The 26,074-nt window shown below is 42.8% G+C and overlaps 1 protein-coding gene across 4 annotated transcripts in view; it reads left to right on the top strand.

The window, feature by feature from the left end:
• LOC109873351 (gamma-aminobutyric acid receptor subunit gamma-2) overlaps window positions 1-24,942 on the top strand; it is a 71,660-nt gene extending 46,718 nt beyond the window's left edge. The window contains exons 7-10 of one of the 4 annotated variants that reach the window (XM_031808133.1): window positions 6,103-6,255; window positions 11,185-11,390; window positions 16,408-16,431; window positions 20,121-24,942. In XM_031808133.1, the coding sequence (XP_031663993.1) occupies window positions 6,103-6,255; window positions 11,185-11,390; window positions 16,408-16,431; window positions 20,121-20,402 (665 nt within the window). In that variant the 3' untranslated portion in view covers window positions 20,403-24,942. The remainder of the gene's footprint in view (window positions 1-6,102; window positions 6,256-11,184; window positions 11,391-16,407; window positions 16,432-20,120) is intronic. The other 3 variants (XM_031808134.1, XM_031808135.1, XM_031808136.1) reach the window with 3 other exon arrangements.
• Window positions 24,943-26,074: the final 1,132 nt, after the last annotated feature.

The raw sequence follows: 26,074 nt of genomic DNA on the forward strand, positions 1-26,074 counted from the left end.
ATAGCTGGCCCCACGGTGATAGTGCTCACCACCCCCTCGTATAGCTGGCCCCACAGTGATAGTGCTCACCACCCCCTCTTATAGCTGGCCCCACAGTGATAGTGCTCACCTCCCCCTCTTATAGCTGGCCCCACAGTGATAGTGCTCACCACCCCCTCTTATAGCTGACCCCACAGTGATAGTGCTCACCACCCCCTCTCATAGCTGGCCCCACAGTGATAGTGCTCACCACCCCCTCTTATAGCTGGCCCCACAGTGATAGTGCTCACCACCCCCTCTCATAGCTGGCCCCACAGTGATAGTGCTCACCACCCCCTCTTATAGCTGGCCCCACAGTGATAGTGCTCACCACCCCCTCTCATAGCTGGCCCCACAGTGATAGTACTCACCACCCCCTCTCATAGCTGGCCCCACAGTGATAGTGCTCACCACCCCCTCTTATAGCTGGCCCCACAGTGATAGTGCTCAACACCCCCTCTTATAGCTGGCCCCACAGTGATAGTGCTCACCACCCCCTCGTATAGCTGGCCAAGCAGTGATAGTGCTCACCACCCCCTCTTTAAGCTGGCCCCACAGTGATAGTGCTCACCACCCCCTCTTATAGCTGGCCCCACATTGATAGTGCTCACCACCCCCTCGTATAGCTGGCTCCACGGTGATAGTGCTCACCACTCCCTCGTATAGCTGGCCCCACAGTGATAGTGCTCAACACCCCCTCTTATAGCTGGCCCCACAGTGATAGTGCTCACCACCGCTTCTTATAGCTGGCCCCACAGTGATAGTGCTCCCACCCCCTCTTATAGCTGACCCCACAGTGATAGTGCTCACCACCCCCCTCTCATTGCTGGCCCCACAGTGATAGTGCTCACCACCCCCTCTTATAGCTGACCCCACAGTGATAGTGCTCACCACCCCCTCTTATAGCTGACCCCACAGTGATAGTGCTCACCACCCCCTCTTATAGCTGACCCCACAGTGATAGTGCTCACCACCCCCTCTCATAGCTGGCCCCGCAGTGATAGTGCCCACCACCCCCTCTCATAGCTGGCCCCACAGTGATAGTGCTCAACACCCCCTCTTATAGCTGGCCCCACAGTGATAGTGCTCACCACCCCCTCGTATAGCTGGCCAAGCAGTGATAGTGCTCACCACCCCCTCTTTAAGCTGGCCCCACAGTGATAGTGCTCACCACCCCCTCTTATAGCTGGCCCCACATTGATAGTGCTCACCACCCCCTCGTATAGCTGGCTCCACGGTGATAGTGCTCACCACTCCCTCGTATAGCTGGCCCCACAGTGATAGTGCTCAACACCCCCTCTTATAGCTGGCCCCACAGTGATAGTGCTCACCACCGCTTCTTATAGCTGGCCCCACAGTGATAGTGCTCCCACCCCCTCTTATAGCTGACCCCACAGTGATAGTGCTCACCAACCCCTCTCATTGCTGGCCCCACAGTGATAGTGCTCACCACCCCCTCTTATAGCTGACCCCACAGTGATAGTGCTCACCACCCCCTCTTATAGCTGACCCCACAGTGATAGTGCTCACCACCCCCTCTTATAGCTGACCCCACAGTGATAGTGCTCACCACCCCCTCTCATAGCTGGCCCCGCAGTGATAGTGCCCACCACCCCCTCTTATAGCTGGCCCCACAGTGATAGTGCTCACCACCCCCTCTCATAGCTGGCCCCACAGTGATAGTGCTCACCACCCCCTCTCATAGCTGGCCCCACAGTGATAGTGCTCACCACCCCCCTCTTATAGCTGGCCCCACAGTGATAGTGCTCACCACCCCCTCTCATAGCTGGCCCCACAGTGATAGTGCTCACCACCCCCTCTTATAGACTGCTCTGTGGTTGTGCATAACGTTTTGTCTGCCATCCTTTCAGCAGATGCCTATGACCATAGGACGGCCAGCATGTGCCGCAGGTCCCAGCCTGCTTGTCTCCATCATGCCAGTTTACAGATGTCTGTCTCAATCCCAGGGGATGAGAGAGAGATTCTCCAGTGGCAGCAGCTCTTCTCCTGATCTGCAACCCAACCTGGGATTACCATATCTCTTCTCATGAAAGCAGTCTCCTCCGGCAATATGTAGCCACCAACATTACTGGGAGTGATGTTTCAGCATTTCCTCCGTCCATCCAAAGAAAACAAAAATCATCTAAAAATGGAAAATGGAACTGCCTCTTTACCACTGTAGTATTGTTGCAGTGGGATCTGGAATGGTAGGAGCATGGGCAGAGGCCTGTGTTATGTGCATAATACTATCCAGCAGTCCCAGAGGTTTTAACAGTGTGCTCTGATGAATAATCTCCACTGCCAAGTTATTATTGCGTTCCATAACTCTTTATAGGAGAATATTACATTTGGGAGGTTTCTTACTAAATTTCCTGCTTCGGGAAAATATGCAGCTATACTAATAAAAATACACAAAACAATACCTCAATATAAACAATGAGTTCGATTTTGAGTCGTTGTTTAGTCTAAGTGGTGAATTTGTCACAGAATTCTACATTTTTAAGCTTTTCAGAAAACATCAGAACACAGCAGAACATCTCACACCAATAGCCCACCAGTTGAAATTATTATGTTTTAGTCAAGCATCATATCTGTTTAGATAGAGGGAGAAATATTTCAACCCAGATAGACTAATTGAATCCAAGATCTGTCTCAACCTGATTAGAGAAAAGCGTCCATATTCATTGGTATGACCCAACCAAACCCATTGAGCCAATTTCCAACCATCTTCAATGTTCCTGGATAAGAGCTTTGTATTTCCTCATGTCAAAGAGAAGTAAAGTAAATGCATAAATGTTTTAGGTATAGGCCCCACTAAGGAGTTGCCTGGATGTGAGAAGGGAGCCTGTTTCATGCATTCACACGGTGTGATGATTAAAGCAGAACTTCTACACCTACGTCATGTGTTCCACTATCTTGTGGGTTGACAGATGAGATCTCCTGGAAGAGAGAGGAGCTTTGAGGTGTGTGTGTGTGTGTGTGTGTGTGTGTGTGTGTGTGTGTGTGTGTGTGTGTGTGTGTGTGTGTGTGTGTGTGTGTGTGTGTGTGTGTGTGCGCACATGCGCTGGCCTCTCATTAGGGAGAAGCAAGCAGGGCCCTTTGATGTCCTGAAGCGCACAGAGAAATCCATTGGGACAAGCCGACTACTTCACCCACTGAAGCTCTGTAGATTCTGGGGAAGGAGAGAGAGACAGGGGGACGTATGCAATACATGCCAAGGACCTGATATTACATTTCACAAAATCATTTGGGAGGGATATTTTTTGTTTGTATTTTTCTGAATACACAAAATAGAAAAGAGCAGAACCAGGAATGGTTGGCCATGATAATGTGATAATAGTAGAGCCAGGAATGGTGGGCCATGATAATGTGATAATAGTAGAGCCAGGAATGGTGACTGGTGGGCCATGATAATGTGATAATAGTAGAGCCAGGAATGGTGACTGGTGGGCCATGATAATGTGATAATAGTAGAGCCAGGAATGGTGACTGGTGGGCCATGATAATGTGATAATAGTAGAGCCAGGAATGGTGACTAGTGGGCCATGATAATGTGATAATAGCAGAGCCAGGAATGGTGACTGGTGGGCCATGATAATGTGATAATAGCAGAGCCAGGAATGGTGACTCGTGGGCCATGATAATGTGATAATAGCAGAGCCAGGAATGGTGACTCGTGGGCCATGATAATGTGATAATAGCAGAGCCAGGAATGGTGACTCCTGGGCCATGATAATGTGATAATAGCAGAGCCAGGAATGGTGACTCCTGGGCCATGATAATGTGATAATAGCAGAGCCAGGAATGGTGACTCGTGGGCCATGATAATGTGATAATAGCAGAGCCAGGAATGGTGACTCCTGGGCCATGATAATGTGATAATAGCAGAGCCAGGAATGGTGACTGGTGGGCCATGATAATGTGATAATAGCAGAGCCAGGAATGGTGACTCGTGGGCCATGATAATGTGTGATGTGTCACTGCTGCCATGCTGTGCGTAGCCCCAGCGGAAAATGATTGAGTTGTGTCTATCAAAGCTACAGCCTATGCTCTTTGTTTATCATACTGCACTCAAAATGTGGGGATAACCAGCTATACAGTGCCCTTAGGAAAGTATTCAGATCCCTTGACTTTTTCCACATTTTGTTATGCTTAAGCCTTATTCCAAAATTGATTCTTTTTTTAATTATACATCTCAGTAATCTACACACAATGCCCTATAATGACAAAGCGAATGTATTAAAAATAAAGTATTCAGACCCTCTCAGGTGCATCCTGTTTCCATTGATCATCCTTGAGATGTTTCTACAACTTGATTGGAGTCCACCTGTGGTAAATTCCATTGATTGAACATGATTTGGAAAGGCACATATCTGTCTATATAAGATCCCACAGTTGACAGTGCTTGTCAGAGGAAAAACCAAGCCATGAGGTTGAAGGAATTGTCTTTAGAGCTCCGAGACAGGATTGTGTTGAGGCACAGATCTGGGGAAGGGTAGCAAAACATTTCTGCAGCATTGAAGGTCCATAAGAACACAGTGGTCCCCATGATCCTTAAATGGAAGAAGTTTAGAACCACCAAGATACTCACTAAAGCTGGCCTCTTGGCCAAACTGAGCAATCTGGCGCTAAGGGCCTTGGTCAGGGAGGTGACCAAGAACCCGATGTTCATTCTGACAGAGCTCTAGAGTTCCTCTGTGGAGATGGGAATTGGCCTAGCGTCGTCCGGGTTAGGCCGGTAGGGATATCCTTGTCTCATCACACACCAGTGACTCCTGTGGCGCAGTGCGCACTAACTAAGGTTGCCAGGTGCACGGTGTTTCCTCCGACACATTGGTGCGGCTGACTTCCGGGTTGGATGCGCGCTGTGTTAAGAAGCAGTGCGGCTTGGTTGGGTTGTGTATTGGAGGACGCATGACTTTCGACCTTCGTCTCTCCCGAGCCTGTACGGGAGTTGTAGCAATGAGACAAGATAGTAGCTACTAACAATTGGATACCACGAAATTGGGGAGAAAAAGGGGGGTAAAATTAAACACAAAAAAGGATAGTATTTGCCTAATAAGCCCATCATTATTATTGTGGAGGGTAATGCAATGTGTGCTGACCAACCTCAATAGCTATATTAATGTAAATAGTGGACCACAGACCTGTGAGAATATTCTTCACATATCTCTCTCCTACCAACTGCCTCATCAGCAGAAAACTCACATGGAGATGTCAGCGGCATTGTCTCTCTCTCTCTCTCTCTCTCTCTCTCTCTCTCTCTCTCTCTCTCTCTCTCTCTCTCTCTCTCTCTCTCTCTCTTTCTTTCTCTCTCTCTCTCTCTCTCTCTCTCTCTCTCTCTCTCTCTCTCTCTCTCTCTCTCTCTCTCTCTCTCTCTCTCTCTCTCTCTCTCTCTCTCTCTCTTTCTCTCTCTCTCTCTCTCTCTCTCTCTCTCTCTCTTTCTCTCTCTCTCTCTCTCTCTCTCTCTCTCTCTCTCTCTCTCTCTCTCTCTCTCTCTCTCTCTCTCTCTCTCTCTCTCTCTCAGTGTGGGGGTGAGGAGAGGTGTAACCTGGGATTGATCACGTAACCCTGCTGTATGCGTTTCTTTATTTGTAAGGGAAGTCAATTATCGGGTTACCAAATTGCTTGGTGCGGCCCCACTCGCAAAGCAGAAAAGGGCTAGGAGAATACTTGCGCTGCCCCCCAGGCTTACAAGCACGATAACTATAGTAGGGGGAGTTTCTGGCACAGCTTACATTGTGGTGTTAATCAATTAGTGTACGGGTTAGCGTTGAGCTCTCTATAAACCTACACAGGTAGGTTGAGCTGTTGGCACTGTTTCCAACTTAGTAACTTCATAGCAGAAGTTGTCGGAAGCAGGGATGACCACCCTGTATAACAGTCTAACATCTGGATAGGTCAGGGGTCAAGAGGGGATTCTACACCTAGTTTGTAGAATCTCTATTTAACCCTGTGATGTTATATGCAAATCAGATTTCCAAATCAGATTTCCAGTATATCTTTACCTAACTCTGTCAACTGTTTATTCATTGTCTGTATGGCATGTATGTTTTTCTTTTTCTCATCTTCCCTGTCTCGTAGGAGATTACGTTGTGCTGACAGTCTTCTTCGACTTGAGCAGAAGGATGGGTTACTTCACCATTCAGACCTACATCCCCTGCACTCTCATCGTTGTTCTCTCCTGGGTCTCCTTCTGGATCAACAAGGATGCTGTGCCTGCTAGAACATCCTTAGGTAACAACAAGCAAGTAAAATCGAATTCATAATTCATAGATTTCAGATTAATTCAAGAAAAATCAACAGAATAAAAGATAGGGTATTTAAAAACCTCTTCAGGTTCACACAAACCTAGCCTCGACACAAACACACGGTGCAGCATTATCAGTGAAGTTTATTATCAGTGCTTCTCATAACACAGGACTTGTGATGGTCAGGACCAACCCTCAGTGACCCAGAGAGGCTTCAGTAACTAATCCTTCTTGATGATATGAGCCCAGATGAGCACATCTGTTTTCATACATATCTTAATTAGACATTCATTATGCAACACAGCAGGGGAGATGCAACCTCAGTGTGAAAATACAGGTGGCCAGCTTTGCTTAAGGCAAAAAGGGGGACTTTTTTGCAGAATGTGTGAACCTTTGAACCCGCTCTTGTCTCCGAAGGGCGGACGACATCAGAGTATGTCCTCTTATAGTTACATATTCTTTAGTCAGCTCTTTGCTTCTCCAAGCTTCTCAAACCTGAACACAAGCACTCACCAGGACCATTAGAAGCATTGCTGATTGTAAATCAGTCCAGAACACGGACATCCACTTCCAATCAGAGAAGAGACTTTTCACCTTTAGTGAATGTCCCTATTGCTGTGAGAGGTTAACTTGTTATTTTATTTATTGCAGGTGTCCATATCTTATTGTTATCTTATAATCTTCATGTAATATTAAATATTAGGACAAAATTAATTGCCTTGCAACATGAAAATGGAGTCAGATGGCTTAATTTTCTTCTCAAAGATAACAGGGTGGTGAATGTTGGTTATTCTTAACATTATTCTTAATAATATTAATACTTAATACTTAACATTATACTTAACATTATTCTTAACATTATTCTTAATAATATTAATACTTAATACTTAACATTATACTTAACATTATTCTTAATAATATTAATACTTAATACTTAACATTATTCTTAACATTATTCTTAATCCTTCAGTGCCATCCAACCAAATATGACAATCACTCCAGGCACCTCCATAGATATTGCAACATTAATCTTGAGACATGATGATGTCTCTCGTTTTGCATGAAAAATAGACACAAATAAAACCATATTAGCCACAAAGCCCTCGTGATCTATTAGAGTGGTTTGTTAAAGAGCTGCGGTGTGTGTTTAAGGTAGGGATGCTGGTAGCTGTACTCACTAAACACGCATCTGTAGTATCTGTGTGCTATGTTAAAGGGTTTCCCCTGGTGTGGTGTCGCCCTCCATATCATCATGTCTCGATGACAAAGATCCCATGCAGTGTTAATTTCGTCAACAATAACTATGACAAAAAAATATTACTAAACAACCTATTTTTCCTGACGACAACGAATGATGATAATGAAACGAGTTGCCGTGGAAAAAACTAAACTCAGCAAAAAAAGAAACATCCTCTCACTGTCAACTGCATTTATTTTCAGCAAACTTAACATGTGTAAATATTTGTATGAAGATAACAAGATTCAACAACTGAGACATAAGCTGAATAAGTTCCACAGACATGTGACTAACAGAAATGGAATAATGTGTCCCTGAAGAAATGGGGGGTCAAAATCAAAAGTAACAGTTACTATCTGGTGTGGCCACCAGCTGCATTAAGTACTACAGTGCATCTCCTCCTAATGGACTGCACCAGTTCTTGCTGCAAGTTCCCAGTCATTTCTGGGGGGAATGGCCCTAGTTCTCACCCTCCGCTCCAACAGGTCCCAGACGTGGGAATTGCGATCCTGGCTCTTCGCTGGCCATGACAGAACACTGACATTCATGTCTTGCAGGAAATCACGAACAGAATGAGCAGTATGGCTGGTGGCATTGTCATGCTGGAGGGTCATGTCAGGATGAGCCTGCAGGAAGGGTACCACATGAGCACAGCGTTGAGATTGCCTGCAATGACAACAAGCTCAGTCCGATGATGCTTTGACACACTGCCCCAGACCATGAGCCCAGAGTACAGGCCTCAGTGTGACGCTCATTCCTTCGACAATAAACCCGAATCCGACCATCACCCCTGGTGAGACAAAACCGCGACTCGTCAGTGAAGAGCACTTTTTTCCCTGTCTGGTCCAACAACGGTGGGTTTGTGCCCATAGGCGACGTTGTTGCCGGTGTTGTCTGGTGAGGACCTGCCAACAGGCCTACAAGTCCCCAGTCCAGCCTCTCTCAGCCTATTGCGAACAGTCTGAGCACTGATGGAGGGATTGTGCGTTCCTGGTGTAACTCAGGCAGTTGTTGTTGCCATCCTGTACCTGTCCCGCAGGTGTGATGTTCGGATGTGCCAATCCTATGCAGGTGTTGTTACATGTGGTCTGCCACTGCGAGGACAATCAGCTGTCCGTCCTGTCTACCTGTAGTGCTGTCATAGGTGTCTCACAGTACGGACATTGCAATTTATTGCCCTGGCCACATCTGCAGTCCTCATGCCTCCTTGCAGCATGCCTAAGGCCCATTCACGCAAATGAGCAGGGACCCTGGGCATCTTTCTTTTGGTGTTTTTCACAGAGTCAGTAGAAAGGCCTCTTTAGTGTCCTAACTTTTCATAACTGTGACCTTAATTGCCTACCGTCTATAAGCTGTTAGTGTCTTAACGACCGTTCCACAGGTGCATGTTCATTAACTGTTTATGGTTCATTGAACATTTACAATGAAGATCTGTGAAGTTATTTGCATTTTTACAAATTATCTTTGAAAGACAGGCTCCTGAATTTATTACTGTAGAAAATGAGTTTTCATTTTTAGTTGACGAAAAGACTCATGGACATTCAATTTGACATGAAGCTGCTTTTCATCTGTATTGTCCAATCATACGCATGCATGCCTTTGCAGAATACAGAATGCGATTCTCTCATTGGTTATGATTGGGAGAAAAGAGCTGTAGGCCTATACATAAATTGTTTAACCTGTATCCAAGGCTTTGTAGCCTATATAGTAAATCTTGGCTGGCATTGGTTACAATCTTCCACAATAGCAATGTGCCAGTTGTATATAGGGATAGTAGGCCTAGTTGGACACGGCTATCTGAATGTGCACATGATGGAAGTTAGAGGTAAATATTAATTATTTAATGGGGGAAAAATGCACTGACTAAAATTGTCCGGAGTTTTAGTCAATTGATAATAACTGAAACTAATGATGGATAAAATGACCAAAGTGTGACTAAGGCTCAAATATATTTTAAGACTAAAACTAAATATAAAATAGCTGCCAAAATGAACACTGATCCCTTTGCCCCAGATGGCTGGTGGTAAGACTGAACTTGAAAGAAGAGATACACTACATGACCACTACATGACCATGCTTGTCGAACATTTCATTCTAAAATCTCGGGCATTAATATAGAGTTGGTCCCCCCTTTGCTGCTTTAACAGCCTCCACTCTCCTGGGAAGGCTTTCTACTAGATGTTGGAACATTGCTGCGGGGTCTTGCTTCCATTCAGCCACAAGACCACTACTGAGGTACCATGTAGAACCATGAAAAACAACCCCAGACCATTATTCCTCTTTACAGTTGTCACTATGCATTGAGGCAGGTAGCATTCTCCCGGCATTCGCCAAATCCAGATATGTCCGTCGGACTGCGTGATTCATCACTCCAGAGAATGCATTTCCACGCTTGAGAATACATTTCCACGCTTGGCATTGTGCATTGTGATGTTAGGCTTGTATGCGGCTGCTTGGCCATGGAAACCCATTTCATGAAGCTCCCGACGAACAGTTGTTGTGATGACATTGCTTCCTGAAGCAGTTTGGAACTCGGTAGTGAGTGTTGCAACTGAGGACAAACGATTTTTACGCTCTTCAGCACTCTACGGTCCTGTTCGGTGAACTTGTGTGGCCTAGCACTTCGCGGCTGAGCCGTTGTTGCTCCTAGACATTTCCACTTTACAAGAACAACACTTACAGTTGACCGGGGCAGCTCTAGCAGTGCAGAAATTTTATGAATTGACTTGTTGGAAAGGTTGCATCCTATGACGGTGCCACGTTGAAAGTCACTGACCTCTAGTAACAACATTATACTGCCAATGTTTGTCTATGGAAATTGCATGGCTGTGTGTTCAATTTTATGCACTTGTCAACAACGGGTGTGGCTGAAACAGCTGAATCCACTAATTTGAAGGGGTGTCCACATAATGTTGTATATATTGTATATGTTGTGGATCAAGGGACCACAAGAGTTGGTTGCTACGCCGTCCATTATGGGGCAACTGTACGTCATAATGTGTCAAGTGTTTGCAATTTAACAGCATTTCATAATCCTTTAGTTTTGTGTAATCCAGTACTTGAATACTCTGCCTTGATTTCTAATCACTATACCTAATGATACCGTTTCCTCAGATTCCTTTCATTTGTTGGAGTAGTATTATGGGAAATATACTGTAACTGTTAGATATGTTACATTACCAGAGAAAGCACTTAGGCATAACCCAGCTCACACACGTAAAGTATGTCATTCATTTAAGACCCATAAGGATCAAATAGGAAGCTCTCTTCAAAATAGATGTGTGCAGCATGCTAAAATAGTTCAAACATCCCCACTGTGTATCATACATATTGTATTTTGTTCAACCAGTCTGAGATTCCAATCATCTCTGTGAATAAAGTTTTGTACAGAAAGTTTCTTTGAATTTTTGGTCCGTTTTTTTCTCACGTCTCTGAGACTAGGGAGGTCAATAAAATAATGATATATATATTAAATATATATATATATATACTCTGAACCACTCTTACAACTCTATTTAGTTAGTCTCCGACATATCCTACATTTTTTATTGCCTCCACTGCACCAACTCTCCAAGTCCTAAAATCAAACCCATCTAAGAATGGCATACTGTTATCTTTTGTTGCTATACCCTTTCTGTACCCTCGTCTGACCCTCTTGGCCATCTGGTCTATTGACAGGCATCACCACTGTGCTGACCATGACTACGCTGAGTACCATAGCCAGGAAGTCGCTGCCTAAGGTGTCCTACGTGACGGCCATGGACCTCTTTGTGTCCGTATGCTTCATCTTCGTCTTTGCCGCGCTGATAGAATACGGAACACTGCACTACTTTGTAAGCAACAGGAAGCCAAGCACAAAAAAGGACAAGAAGAAGAAAAACCCGGTGAGTCGTTTATCCAAAACAAAGTGGGCACACAATGACTCTTCTCAAGTAGTGAAGATAAAATGGTCAGAATAGCTGAGATAAATGTCAGACACATTTTGAGCTTAATGTGTTTGCAAAGAATGTTTACCTTACCTGTGAGAATGTGTTTATATTAGGAATAGGCCAGGTCAAGAGGTGGGGATTACAACACTCTCCAAACACTGAGTTATTTCCCGTCTCTGAAAGCCTCGCCAATCACTGTATTACTGTGTCACTGTAATGCAAAGCCTACTACTACTAGGTTCTCTGATGGGAGCAGTCATTGTGAGGCCACCTCGTGCCATGCAGTCTACGAGAGACATAGAACCTGTCCTTAATCCATACCACAGCTGTGCAGTACTATTTTAAAACCTCGTCACATGACCAGAAGGTGTCGGGGCTTTAAATCCCCACAACATCATGACGGCTATAGTAAAAGCACCAGAGTTAGCTAGCTAGGTACTTAACAGGCTGTGGAGTGCTCCAGTTTCAGCTTCTCTGTAAGTGAGATTTGCTTTTGGATATAAATGTGTGCTGGGTGAATGAGTTTTGACGATCTGAAGGTGTAATGCCAGTTTGCTTTCTCTAAGGGGTTGTTCTAAATGAGGTTCTTCGCATGGTCTGCCAAGTTGTGATGCAGAAGCCTTTGACTCAGATCCTTTTGATCTTCATGAATAAAAAAGGAAATCGAGGAAATAACATGTTTTAAATTCTCATAGGTTTTGGGTGTAAGGGTCTAACCATTTTCATGTCTCATAGATTTTGGGTCTTTGGGTCTAACCGTTTTAATTTCTCATAGGTTTTGGGTATAAGGGTCTAACCATTTTAATTTCTCATTGGTATTCTCTGTAAGGGTGTAACCATTTTCATTTCTCATGGCTTTTGGGTGTAATGGCCTAACCGTTTTCATTTCTCATAGGTTTTGCGTGTAAGGGTCTAACCATTTTCATTTCTCGTAGGTTTTGCGTGTAAGGGTCTAACCATTTTCATTTCTCATAGGTTTTTGGTCTATGGGTCTGACCATTTTAATGTATTATGGGTTTAAGTGTCTAACATTTTTTAATTCTCATGGGTTTTGGGTATAAGGGTCTAACCGTTTTAATTTCTCATAGGTTTTGGGTGTTAGGGACTATCCGTTTTTTTTTCTCATAGGTTCTGAAGAAGTAGACCAAGGTGCAGCCTGGTAAGTGTTCATGATCTTTAATACTCAGAACACCAAACAAAAACAACAAAAGGAATAATGAAGGTCACGTTCTGCCCGGCTTCACAGAGCTAACAAAAAACAAGATCCCACAACATAGGTGGGAAAACAGGCTACCTAAGTATGATTCCCAATCAGAGACAACGATAGACAGCTGCCTCTGATTGGGAACCACACTCGGCCAAAACCAAAGAAATACAAAACATAGAATACCCACCCCGCCTCATACCCTGACCTCACCAAATAGAGAAATAAAACGGCTCTCTAAGGTCATGGCGTGACAGTACCCCCCCCCCCCCAAAGGTGCGGATTCCCGGCCGCAAACCTGAACCTATGGGGAGGGCCCGGGTGGGCATCTAACCTTGGCGGCGGTTCAGGGCATAGCCCCCACTCCGCCTCTGGCTCCCCCCACTTTGGTGGCGCCTCTGGTGCGGGGACCATCGTCGCCGGCCCCGGACTAGGGACCCTCGCCGCAGGCCCCGGACTGGGGACCCTCGCCGCAGGCCCCGGACTAGGGACCCTCGCCGCAGGCCCCGGACTGGGGACCCTCGCTGCAGGCCCCGGACTGGGGACCCTCGGTGCAGGCCCCGGACTGGGGACCCTCACTGCAGGCCCGGACTGGGGACTGTCGCCGGAGGCTCCGGACTGGAGACCCATGGAGCAGGCACAGGATGAACCGGACTGTGGGGGAGATCTGGTGCCTATCCTTGGCACCACTCTTCCAGGCTGAATGCCCACTTTAGCACGGCACCTCCAGAGTGCAGGCACAGGTTGAACCGGGCTGTGTGGGAGCTGGAGATCTGGTGCTTACAACTCGCACCGCTCCTCGTGGCTGAATGCCACTTTAGCCCGGCACGTGCGGAGCGCAGGCACAGGACACACTGAGCTGTCACAGTACACCGGAGACACAGTGCGCAGAGCTGGCGCAGGATACCCTGGGCCGAAACGGCGCACCGGAGACTAAGAGCGCTGAGCTGGCACAATCCGCCCTGACTGGATGCCCATTCTAGTGTGGCACTTGCGGAGAGCTGGCTCCGAGCGCACCGGGCTGTGCACGCGCCCTGGCGACACCGTGCGCTTTACCGCATAACACGGTGCCTGCCCGGTCACTCGCTCCCCGCGGTAAGCACGGGGAGTTGGCTCAGGTCTATAACCTGACTCCGCCAATCTCCCCGTGTGCCCGTCATGCCAACTCATGCCAGCTCCTCCTTAGGACGGCGATATTCTCCAGCCTGTGCCCACGGTCCCTTGCCTTCCAGTATCTCCTCCCATGTCCACTCCTCCAGAAAACGCTGCTTGGTCCTTTTGTGGTGGGATCTTCTGTGACGTTCGTCTGAAGAAGTAGACCAAGGTGCAGCCTGGTAAGTGTTCATGATCTTTAATACTCAGAACACCAAACAAAAACAACAAAAGGAATAATGAAGGTCACGTTCTGCCCGGCTTCACAGAGCTAACAAAAAACAAGATCCCACAACATAGGTGGGAAAACAGGCTACCTAAGTATGATTCCCAATCAGAGACAACGATAGACAGCTGCGTCTTTGATTGGGAACCACACTCGGCCAAAACCAAAGAAATACAAAACATCGAATGCCCACCCCACCTCACACCCTGACCTCATCAAATAGAGAAATACAACAGCTCTCTAAGGTCAGAGCGTGACACTCATAGGTTTTGTGTGTTGTAAGGGTCTAACCAGATTCATTTCTCGTAGGTTTTATGTATAATGGTCCTTCCATTTTAATTTATCATAGGTTTTTGGTCTAAGGGTCTAACCATTTTAATTTCTCATAGGTTTTTGGTCTAAGGGTCTAACCATTTTAATTTCTCATAGGTTTTTGGTCTAAGGGTCTAACCATTTTAATTTCTCATAGGTTTTTGTGATGTAAGGATCTAACCAGTTTAATTTATTGTAGGTTTTGGGTGTAATGGTATATCCATTGTCATTTCTCATAGGTTTTTTATAGTGTAAGGGCCTAACCATTTTCATTTATTATGGCTTTTGGGTGTAAGGGTTTAACCATTTTCATTTCTCATAGGTTTTGGGTGTAAGGGACTAACCATTTTCATTTCTCATAGGTTTTGGGTGTAAGGGACTAACCATTTTCATTTCTCATAGGTTTTGGGTGTAAGGGACTAACTATTTTCATTTCTCATAGGTTTTTATAGTGGAAGGGTCTAACCATTTTCATTTCTCATGGGTTTTGGGTGTAAGGATCTAACCATTTTCATTTCTCATTGGTTTCTGGGTGTAAGGGACTAACCATTTTCATTTCTCATCTGTTTTGAGTGTAAGGGTCTAACCATTTTCATTTCTTATAGGTTTTGGGTGTAAGGGACTAACCATTTTCATTTCTCATCTGTTTTGAGTGTAAGGGTCTAACCATTTTCATTTCTTATAGGTTTTGGGTCTTTGGATCTACCCGTTTTCATTTCTCATGGGTTTTGGGTGTAAGGGTCTAACCATTTTCATTTCTCATGGGTTTTGGGTGTAAGGGTCTAACCATTTTCATTTCTCATAGGTTTTGGGTGGAAGGGTCTGACCATTTTCATTTCTCATGGGTTTTGGGTGTAAGGGTCTAACCATTTTCATTTCTCATGGGTTTTGGGTGTAAGGGTCTAACCATTTTCATTTCTCATGGGTTTTGGGTGTAAGGGTCTAACCATTTTCATTTCTCATGGGTTTTGGGTGTAAGGGTCTAACCATTTTCATTTCTCATGGGTTTTGGGTGTAAGGGTCTGACCATTTTCATTTCTCATGGGTTTTGGGTGTAAGGGTCTAACCATTTTCATTTCTCATGGGTTTTGGGTGTAAGGGTCTAACCATTTTCATTTCTCATGGGTTTTGGGTGTAAGGGTCTAACCATTTTCATTTCTCATGGGTTTTGGGTGTAAGGGTCTAACCATTTTCATTTCTCATGGGTTTTGGGTGTAAGGGTCTGATCATTTTCATTTCTCATGGGTTTTGGGTGTAAGGGTCTGATCATTTTCATTTCTCATGGGTTTTGGGTGTAAGGGTCTGATCATTTTAATTTCTCATGGGTTTTGGGTGTAAGGGTCTGATCATTTTCATTTCTCATGGGTTTTGGGTGTAAGGGTCTAACCATTTTCATTTCTCATGGGTTTTGGGTGTAAGGATTTAACCATTTTCTGGAAATTAAAAAATGAATAAGTAAATAATGATGTCCTATTTCAATGTTATGAAATGTTATGATGGTACAGTAATTGTTCCAATAATTGTATGTGGACAACAACAGTGTGTATGTAGACAACGACAGTGTATTTATAATCAATCTGTTAAATGTAAGCGGAACTGATGTGTTATTCCATTAGGACTAATTGTTTGATAAACAGGAAATAAAAGCAGTAAAAAGCCGTTTTGAAGATACAGTAGTTTGAGAGTTTAAAGTACTACAAATCCATGTTCAATGTGTTTTTCAGATAAAAATGCCTTTAACTGAGCTTAAAAATGCCATTGTCTTGTCTTGGTGTAACGGGTCAGCTCTGAGCCCAACTAGGATCAATATCATCCCTAAATCGTTGATGTCAAGTTTGTTTCATGGATACAGCACATCTCTAAATGTAAAATTGACTGGGGATCAACCTGGTCCACAATTTGATGTATCCAGTCCTGCATCTTCCTCCTGTATGTGTCTCGGCAGTATGTTGTTCCCTTCCTACTTCTACGGTGTTATTTTCTTTAGACATTCTCTCTGTTTGTCTTTTTACATTTGTTCTTTTTTGTGTTGTTCTCTTTTAATTCTACATATTCTTTGTTTCCTGTTGGGACAAAAGCTCCTCCGGCTATTTTCCTCAAAGGTATATTGCCTGTGTCTGAGTTTCATCTATTGACTGCATGTGTCTGCTGCATTTTGCCTGTCTCTGTACCCAGCTAGTGTACCTCACTGCTACATGTCTGTTTTAGAGACCATTTCTTTACCTTTACCTCAGAATGTCTTCCGCAATACCACCAAACAAAGTGCTCACTGTGCAGAGGCAGCCAGACATACTTGTGTAATGACAACGTTCTCATCTCTCATATAACCAGCACACACACGTCCACAGCTAGTAAAAAGATGGTACAAAATGGTTTCATTCTGACTTATTTTATTTTTTACACTGTGCAATTTTAACAGTAAAGCAGTGGCAGCTCTATTTCCCCTGTCAAGCTAAGCTACCCGTGTGTTTGTGGGGCTTTTAACCTGATGCTTCCTATAGAATCAGCAGAGCCTTAACAGACTGAAATAGACAACCCCTACACTGTGTTAAGCCTAATTAGTAGTGATCATTTTAATGGCTCCACATGCAGCAAAGTAGATTTAGCCCCAGTAATCTCTAAAACACTCACAGGTAACTGCCAAAATAATGGAAACACTTAATGAGGCATACAAAGTATATTGAAAGCAGGTGCTTCCACACAGGTGTGGTTTCTGAGTTAATTAAGTAATTAGCATCCCATCATGTTTAGAGTCATGTATAAAATGCTGGGCAATGCTGCTACTATAGGATGACAATGCCCCATCCACAGGGCACGAGAGGTCACTGAATGGTTTGATGAAAATGATGTAAAGCACATGCCATGGCCGTCTCAGTCACCAGATCTCAACCCAATTGGAACTCATGGGAGATTCAGGAGTGGCGCCTGAGACAGCGTTTTCCACCACCATCAACAAAACACCAAATAATGGAATTTTTCATGGAAGAATGGTGTGAATCCCTCCAATAGAGTTCCAGACACTTGTAAAATCTATGCCAAGGTGCATTGAAGCTGTTCTGGCTTGTGGTGGCCCAATGCCCTCTTAAGACGCTTTATGTTGGTGTTTCCTTTATTTTGGCAGTTACCTGTATATTTAACACTCAAGTAAAGAAGATGATGTGCTTTAAAAAACAGAATCACCCTGAATCTATTATATGGAAGTGTAACATTTCTTAATGGGGTAATTTGACTGAATTTAAATACCATTAGTCAGAGGATACTGTAAGTATGGTAAACATTTGAACCAGCCGTTTAAAGTGAGGCCATTTTTATAGCTATCTTAAATGATGGACAAAAAATGAACTACAGCTGACACTAAGCTTTGATTATAGTGGTAGTTATCCAGAGTAGGAGACTAAGGCCTATATTCAACCTGTAAAGCTGAACTTCCACGGTGCGGATTGAATAGAGCCCTTAGTGTTTCCGTCAATCATTCATTTTGAGAGGTTGTCTACTTCATCCGGTTAAAGCTGGTTACGCCACTTTTGTTTGCAAACCCCGGCCACACTGCAGGATCTGGGTTTGCTCTTCTGCTTGAGCTAGCTTCCACTACACGCTTCCTTCTCCCGTGCAACCCCCCCTTTGAGAACCGAGTCACATGACCCGATGCTGCTTCCTGGTGCAAATCTAGGTTGATGATAAAAGGTTCAACAATGTAATAATTCCATACGGAAGCATTGGAAAATTAACAAATTCATTGGACCAGCGCCATTACTGATTCTACAGAATTAACGAGTGAAAGTGACTGGAAGCAAATGTTAGCAGTACAAAAAGCTTCCCATTTTAGCAAACTACTCACCAAACACAGCATAACTGTTATACTGTCATTATATTCTTTTAAAAAAGTATAAAAAATGATCTGCAGCCACTTTATTACATGATTTCTCGACCATTGGTGACTTTTTCAATCCTATTCCTGTAGAATCAGCCACAGAGCTGGTCCAATGAATGTGTTTATTTTCAAACGCTCCACATGGAATTATTAGGTTGTATTAACCTGTATATTTTCGACCTAGCTGCAAATCCCCTGGTTGTCAATCAATCAGAGTATAATGTGGTACCAACTAATCTTTACATGTGGTTATGCATCGTTTTCAAAGGAACTACAAGCATCCTTGTATTCTAGTGCTGGGCAAATTTGAGCTGCAGAGAAGGAGCTACAGTCAAATCAGTGTTTTGATCTTTTATAATGACACATGCCTTTAAACAATTTAACCCCAAAGCTTATGGCGTTTGATGGTGCTTGACACACATATGGTTCATTTTATGAGGACATTAGTAAAGCAGAATGATTACCTATACATAGCACTAGCATGACAGCCATTAACTACAATAAAGCCTAATGAAAAGGAAACTCCAAGAGGCTAAAGGATATGGGATAGGGCCTGGAGGTTAGGGGTTGGTGCCTATGGGTTAGGGGCTAGGGGTTAGAGGCTAGGGGTTAGGGAGTAGGGTTTAGAGGCTATGGGATAGGGCCTAGAGGTTAGGGGTTGGTGCCTATGGGTTAGGGGCTAGGGGTTAGAGATTTGGGGTTAGAGGGGTTAGGGAGTAGGGGTTAGAGGCTATGGGATAGGGCCTAGAGGTTAGGGGCTTGGGGTTAGAGGCTAGGGACTAGAGATTAGAGTCTAGTGGTTAGAGGCTAGGGACTAGAGGTTAGAGGCTAGGGACTAGAGTCTAGGCGTTAGAGACTAGAGGTTAGGGGCTTGGGGTTAGAGGCCAGAGACTAGAGGTTAGAGGCTAGGGGTTAGAGGCTAGGGACTAGAGGTTACGGGATAGGGCCTAGAGGCTAGGGCTAGAGGTTAGGGACTAGAGGTTAGGGGTAAGAGGTTAAAGGCTTTGGGCTCTGTTCAGTTAGTAGCGATTCCATTCAGTTTATTTGAAGTGGAACAATACAATACTGTCTATAACTGCGTCATTATATTTCTAAATGAATCATACACAAAATATTATGCTGGGTCAGCAGAAACTCAGTCTTATAGTTCATCACGAGAGAAGACATATGTGCAAAGGTGGCTTGCCATTTTGAGATAAAAGCCCATGAAAATGCTAATTGTGCCTCCTTTGACTGATGGAGCAAAGGACTATTTTAGGAATTGTCAGAAATGAAAGGCTGTGCTCTCAAGTGGTGAGCAGGCTTTAAAGGAGGTTGATTTAACCCATTTAGGGATAGGAAATGGAGGAACAGTGAGTCCCTGCTCAACAGTCTTTCTTATCGTACAGCTTACATCATTATCCATTTAGAATCAATTCAAATGTTCCCCCTCTGAAATCCACTCAATGGCATCCACATACAGAACAAGAATTATGTAATTTGAGTGAATCATTATGCAAAAAGGGACTGTGTTTAGGTTTGGGACTAATGATAACCATGATACTCCTCGTATTTTCCCATGACGTGCAAAACAGAGCTTAAAATAGGTTGCCCAGCACTAGCATCATCTTTCGACTAAATAAAGCCCAATACACAAATGTATCCTACAGAAGCCAGATACTTTGTACTTTTGGCTTTACCCATAGATGTAATTTGCATTGTGTGTTCCAAAGGGAATAGTCCATTGTCAGCTTTAAGCCACTCTAATTAAATACAGGTACCACTGATGGCTTATTTGTGTTTTACTGAAATGCTTAAAAATATTCAATTTCCAAGTGAAGTTAAAAATTATATTTTGTGTACTAAGATAGAGACTAAATTAGGTCCCCCATGTTTCACCTCTTAGACTCCAGTTGCTAACTGTGCTCTCTCTGTTAAAAGCAGACCCCTACGGTGGACATACGCCCTCGCTCAGCCACCGCCATCCAGATGAACAACGCCACCCACATGCAGGAGCGGGATGAGGAGTATGGCTACGAGTGCCTGGACGGCAAGGACTGCACCAGCTTCTTCTGCTGTTTCGAGGACTGCCGCTCTGGGGCCTGGCGGCATGGGCGGTTGCACATCCGTGTCGCCAAGATAGACTCGTACGCTCGCATCGGTTTCCCCACCGCTTTCGGTCTCTTTAACCTGGTTTACTGGATCTCCTATCTCTATCTCTAGATCCAGCGTGTAGCCAGACGTAGAATATACGTTCTGCTCCAACAAGACCATTTTTAAGAAGGGGACCCACTGAAATGTTTTCCTTTTATTTTTGTTTCTCTTTTATTTCCTTATTTGATCATTCATATTTTTTAAAGCAAAAGTTGTAGCAAACCCAATAGGCATGCAGGGATCTGGAGTCTGATAGTGGAACTACGACTGTGCTTTGTGTAAGCAAGAACCTAAGCTCACCATAGTGATTCTGCATGACTACGTTTCCCAGATTCCCCTTGGTCAGGTATTGGTTTATGTAGAAGTTATTCAATATCAGGGCCACTTCAATGTTTTATTTGTATCTGCCCTTAGTCAGCATATTAGATCACAGTTTTTTTGTATTAACAAGTTACGCATGCGCTACAGAAGACAAATGTCAGATATGACATCAGCTTATTTTCACATGTTTTTATTTATCGCTATATTCATCCATCCAAAATACAAAAAGCACTTTAATAGTTATATAGGTTGAACAGTAAGTATGATTTTACTTTGATGTTTCTTTTAGCTAACTGTTAAACATGACTTTAGCAGTGTTAAACATGACTTTAGCAGTGTTAAACATGACTTTAGCGATGTTAAACATGACTTTAGCGACGTTAAACATGACTTTAGCGATGTTAAACATGACTTTAGCGATGTTAAACATGACTTTAGCAGTGTTAAACATTACTTTAGCCGTGTTAAACATGACTAGCAGTGTTAAACATTACTTTAGCCGTGTTAAACATGACTTTAGCAGTGTTAAACATGACTTTAGCAGTGTTGAACGTGACTTTTTTTCATGTGTGGTCAGAGCGCTAGAAAAGACTGTTTATGGTCGACTGTACAGACACTGTGTATATATGTTATTATGTAGTGGTTTACATTTATTGCATGCACCTTTCTGGCCAAAATTCAACACGTTTTAAGGTATTCTGTTGTTGGCTATGGATGCAAAAAAAGAACACGGCTGATTATTCATCTTTTTTTGAGGAAAAGTAGAAAATGAGACAAAAATACTTTCAGATGTTGACTTCTAAGATCATGTTCATCTCCACCAATATGTATTAAGACAGGATCAATACAGACCTTACAGGCAAAAAACGTTATATAAACTTTTATGAACTTATAGTGTTCTGAGGACCTAATCTTCCTTTTCAAACACTTCAATTGACACAGGTGTGGCTGTGCTGGCTCCTATGGGAAGTGTGTAGATAAGAAATAGGCATCAAAATCATCCCAAAAATATTCTGCTCCTTTTTCTCCCCGACAACCACTTGGTAGACGTGAGTATTACACAAACACAGCAAGCAGTGTTTAACTTCATTCGGCTGGCACGTTGAGTGTCTACAATGGAAGCGGCTGTAGTTCTGAATGCCTACACCCATCAAAATGCCCAAACTCTCAGTGACAGAAAACACACTCCCATTTGCCATAAGACTGAACAGCATTGCTTAGTCACTGCATTAAAACAGATCCATCTGTCTCAATGGGTGGTTTAGGGGGACTTAAGGCAAAAAACTAACCACTTAACTGGAGGAATATTGCTGAACTTGACAGCTCCGTGGAGAAGAAAGCATCTGCTTGTGACCAGACCAGATGCATAAGCCTTACTCTCTTTGAAGAGACACACTGTGGAAATTACAATGATCTGACGCTGAAAACATATTTAAAGATCTGGGAGAAGTTCAGGAATTAATTTTGTTTTGTTTTGTTGTTGTTTTTTCCAGTGTTTATGATGCATCATTAAATCATTAATGTGTCAGTACGACATTACTCATGTACTGTATAGTGTAGCACATTGTGAACGTCAAAATAAGTACTCAAACTGCTTTGAGTACTAATGTGCTTCACATCATACGGTACAGAGGTCTTACAATGCAACTTGAGGGATATTTATATACCCAAATCATAGCCAACCGTTTCCAAACGAGTACCTTAGGTAAAGGCAGCCCAAGGATGTTAAAGAGCAGTGCTTGAATCGAAATAAATAAGTCATTATGCATATTGTAAGTCACATGATATTATGTACATAGTCGATCACAAAAGGAAACCAACACTTAACAAACCCTTACATTTTTTAATGGGGAACTTATTGGTTTGTTGTCTTTCCTTCATTTAACCCTTTTCATTTATATCATTACATTATGCTTGAACCTGTGGGATATTGTGGGGTATTTTTCAAGGAAATTGTATTTCTCTATTTAGATGGCCCTTAACAAAACAGAGATGGAGAATGTCATTTGTCAACGAGACACACTTTCGTTCTATGTAGAAATTAATTTATTGTGTCGTAGTTGTATTATTTTCCATGTTGTGGTCTACATAGGCGTTAAAGACCAGTTATAGTCTGTTCATTGAATGTTATGGCTAAAAAGGTAGGTGGCAAAGTTACTTATTAACCAGCCTCAATTGAAAATATATTTTCAGACATTTTACTGTGATGTTAGCTACTTCCTGAGGTACTGAACAGATGTGCTACTCTAGAGTGATCTTCAGAGTTTCTGTATTAACTGTACTACTAATGTTAGTTGAATGAAGTGGAAACTGAAGCGCTTTCATTCACTAGTGGTCCTATATATTGTACCTGTTGCGAAGCTATCACTCAGTAACAGGGTGTGTCTTAAGCATGTATGTTGTTTTTTGCACTTCTTGAAAAGAAAGGAATTTATTTTTTGGGCCACTTGATAGTTTACTTAAGGTCCAATGCAGCCTATTTCTGGGTAACAATTAAGAACCTTACTGTGATAGTTTTTTCAAAAATGAACAAAAATAGCTTCTTAGCGAAGAGCAATTTCTCAAGCAAGAATTTTGCTAGGACCTTCTGGGAGTGGTCTGAAAACTATCTGTGAATGGCGGAGAGGTTTGGAACTCTCTTATTTACATTTTAGTAACTTAGGAGACGCTCTTATCCAGAGCAATTTACAGGAGCAATTAGGGTTAATTGCCTTGCTCAAGGGAACATCGACAGATTTTTCACTTAGTCAGCTCAGGGATTTGAATCAGCAAGCTTTTGGTTGCTGGCACAACGCTCGTAACTGCTAGGCTACCTGATGTCACCAGGCAGGCCAAAACTGAAATTACAGGTGGTCTTTTCAAACAGCTCTTACACTAAAAGGGCATTATCATAATTTTCTCAATTTTACAGTATTATTCCAACCTCATAGTCTGAAAATGTATTTTTAAAAAACAAAACATTTTAGACTGCACTGGGCCTTTAATGTGTAGTGTTTACTTCTTTTAAAATGTAAAGGAATGAAAGTTTATGGAAGAACAACTAAGTGCCAAACTTTGACACAAATGTGACATATCCTTTCAGAAACCCACAGTATCCAATGATCTCTAAATCGAAATGAACTGTTTTGCTGCACTGGAGTTTTTGGAAATAATGTGTGAACGAGAGAAACCCGTTTTGTGTTCTTAGAGAAAATATATAAAAAAACATTTTTATATAATTTACTATTGACACATACAGCATGAAAATATGACACAAATGTGACTTTCATTTGCATATCTTTAACATTTTCTCATGGTCTATTGCTTATGAACAAATATCCAGGCACAAGGACTAAACCATGAGTTAGCTTTATCTAAATGTCTCCTTCTTTCAGCACACTTTCATAAATTCAAGTTTCACCAATGAAAAGAGAATGAGTTATCATAAGGCATCATGTTTTGTTTGTTTATATGAAGGACTGAGTGCAGTCATAAAGTAGAGATGTTTTAAACTGAGGAAGTAGTTACTGAGGTATCAAGCCAGAGTGGAACAACTCTATTTGGTTTACAAATACCCAACGACCAACCAGTCATTAGAGCTTGAGAGGTCATGTTATTGAACGGGGATGGCATATAAAATCTGATTATTTCTATCAACTATTTAAATATTACTTTACTATAACCACAAAAAAACATTATTTTTGTATTTTTGTGATTTCTTGATTTTCTTGTGCTAGTTTACAGTATGGTACATACAGTTGTATAAACTGTTGAAGGTTTTGGAAGTCTGCTGGTACTTGCAAAGATATCATAAAATATACCGTATTTGCACAAGATATATAGGTCAATCACAAAGATGAATATATTTGACATTTAAGTAATGTGGTATTAATCAGCTTAATTTGGCCTCATGCCTTGCCTCTGTCTATTCCACCATCACATTTATGTTAGATGAAGACTCAACAATCACGGAAGACCGAGTTATTTTATTTGGGGCAAACTATAAATAAGACCCATGTGAAGATCACATGTAGATAATTTATATTGTTATATATTTTGACTGGGAAAAACAATCAAATATAACACACCATCATTGCTGTATTGGGTACCTGGGTTCCAAAACCAAAATAAATATATTATAAATTCCATTGATATGTTAGTTGTTTGCCATCTCTGTATATTCCTTGAGGATATTGATGAATTATTCTTGGGGTCTGCATAATACACTAAATGTACTGAAAATATCCTTTTCATAAGGGAATTGCACACAGCTGTGTGAATTTTATAATAAAATGATTGCATTTATCAATGTGTCTTGTTTGTCAAATCAAAACGTTATGTACATAGCATTACAATACATCTATGTAATAAACATTGCTGTTATTCTAGCAATGGCATGGTATAACACAAAGAAATGTGACTGCATCAAAACATGACACTGGAACATTTGATGCTGGTTTCTCACACTGTATAGACCAGGGGTATTCAACCTATGAGGTCGGGAGCCTGCTGGTTTTCTGTTCTACATGATAATTAATTGCACACACCTGGTGTCCCAGGTCTAAATCAGTCCCTGATTGGAGGGGAACAATGAAAAAAAATACAGTGAAACTGGTTTAGAGGTCCAGAGTTGAGTTTGAGGGTTATAGACCATATAATACCTGAAGTCCATCATGATAATCACCGGGGAGAACTGATTAAAATCTGGATTGAGCTACGATAAAGCACTTGGTGCCTTGACAAAAAAACAGATAAAACAACAGATGACATCATATTTGGAGGTATGTGAAGCAGTTTTTGATTGGCGAGTTGAGGTGTAGTCGACTGTGCAGTGATGTGATGGGAACATCGGCAGTAGCCCAGTGTTTGATGTGTTTCAGGGCAGCAGCGTGCTGGGCTGGCTGGCTCAGGCAGATTTTGACTTGGCATCTCCTCATCCCCTGGGTTGAGTGGCAGCTGCTGGGGCAGAGATGGCAGCGAATCACCCTGGTTATTACACAACCCATGATCAAAAGTAGCCTTTCATCCACAGAGGTGCAAGCTCTTCTGAGGAAAAACTGGAACTACATGGAGACCCCCCCCCCCTTCATGAAAAGGGGGGGTCATCCAAATAACAAAATGTCTCATCGTAAAGTCATACAGGCTACCTAAAACATATTCTATGGACCTGGAGATTCAATAACCTCCACATTTGGATTTATGGATTAAGCGTGGTTGGCCGATCAATTTAGCATGTTTTTTAGTCCAAGAGTTTTGCAATCAGCAATGCTGAAGTACCACTATGGAAATAAGCTTCTGAGCTTTATTGTCTTATCCTTGATTTATTAAATGTATGTGGTGGCGTCTCCGGCTGGAGCGCTGTTGTGTTTTTTTTATTGTCTTATACATTTTATAAAATCAAAGTTTAGCTGTGGCTACGTAAACAAATACAAATCTTTACT

The sequence above is a fragment of the Oncorhynchus kisutch genome, linkage group LG28 (genome assembly GCF_002021735.2).
Source record: "Oncorhynchus kisutch isolate 150728-3 linkage group LG28, Okis_V2, whole genome shotgun sequence".
Lineage (NCBI taxonomy): Eukaryota > Metazoa > Chordata > Actinopteri > Salmoniformes > Salmonidae > Oncorhynchus > Oncorhynchus kisutch.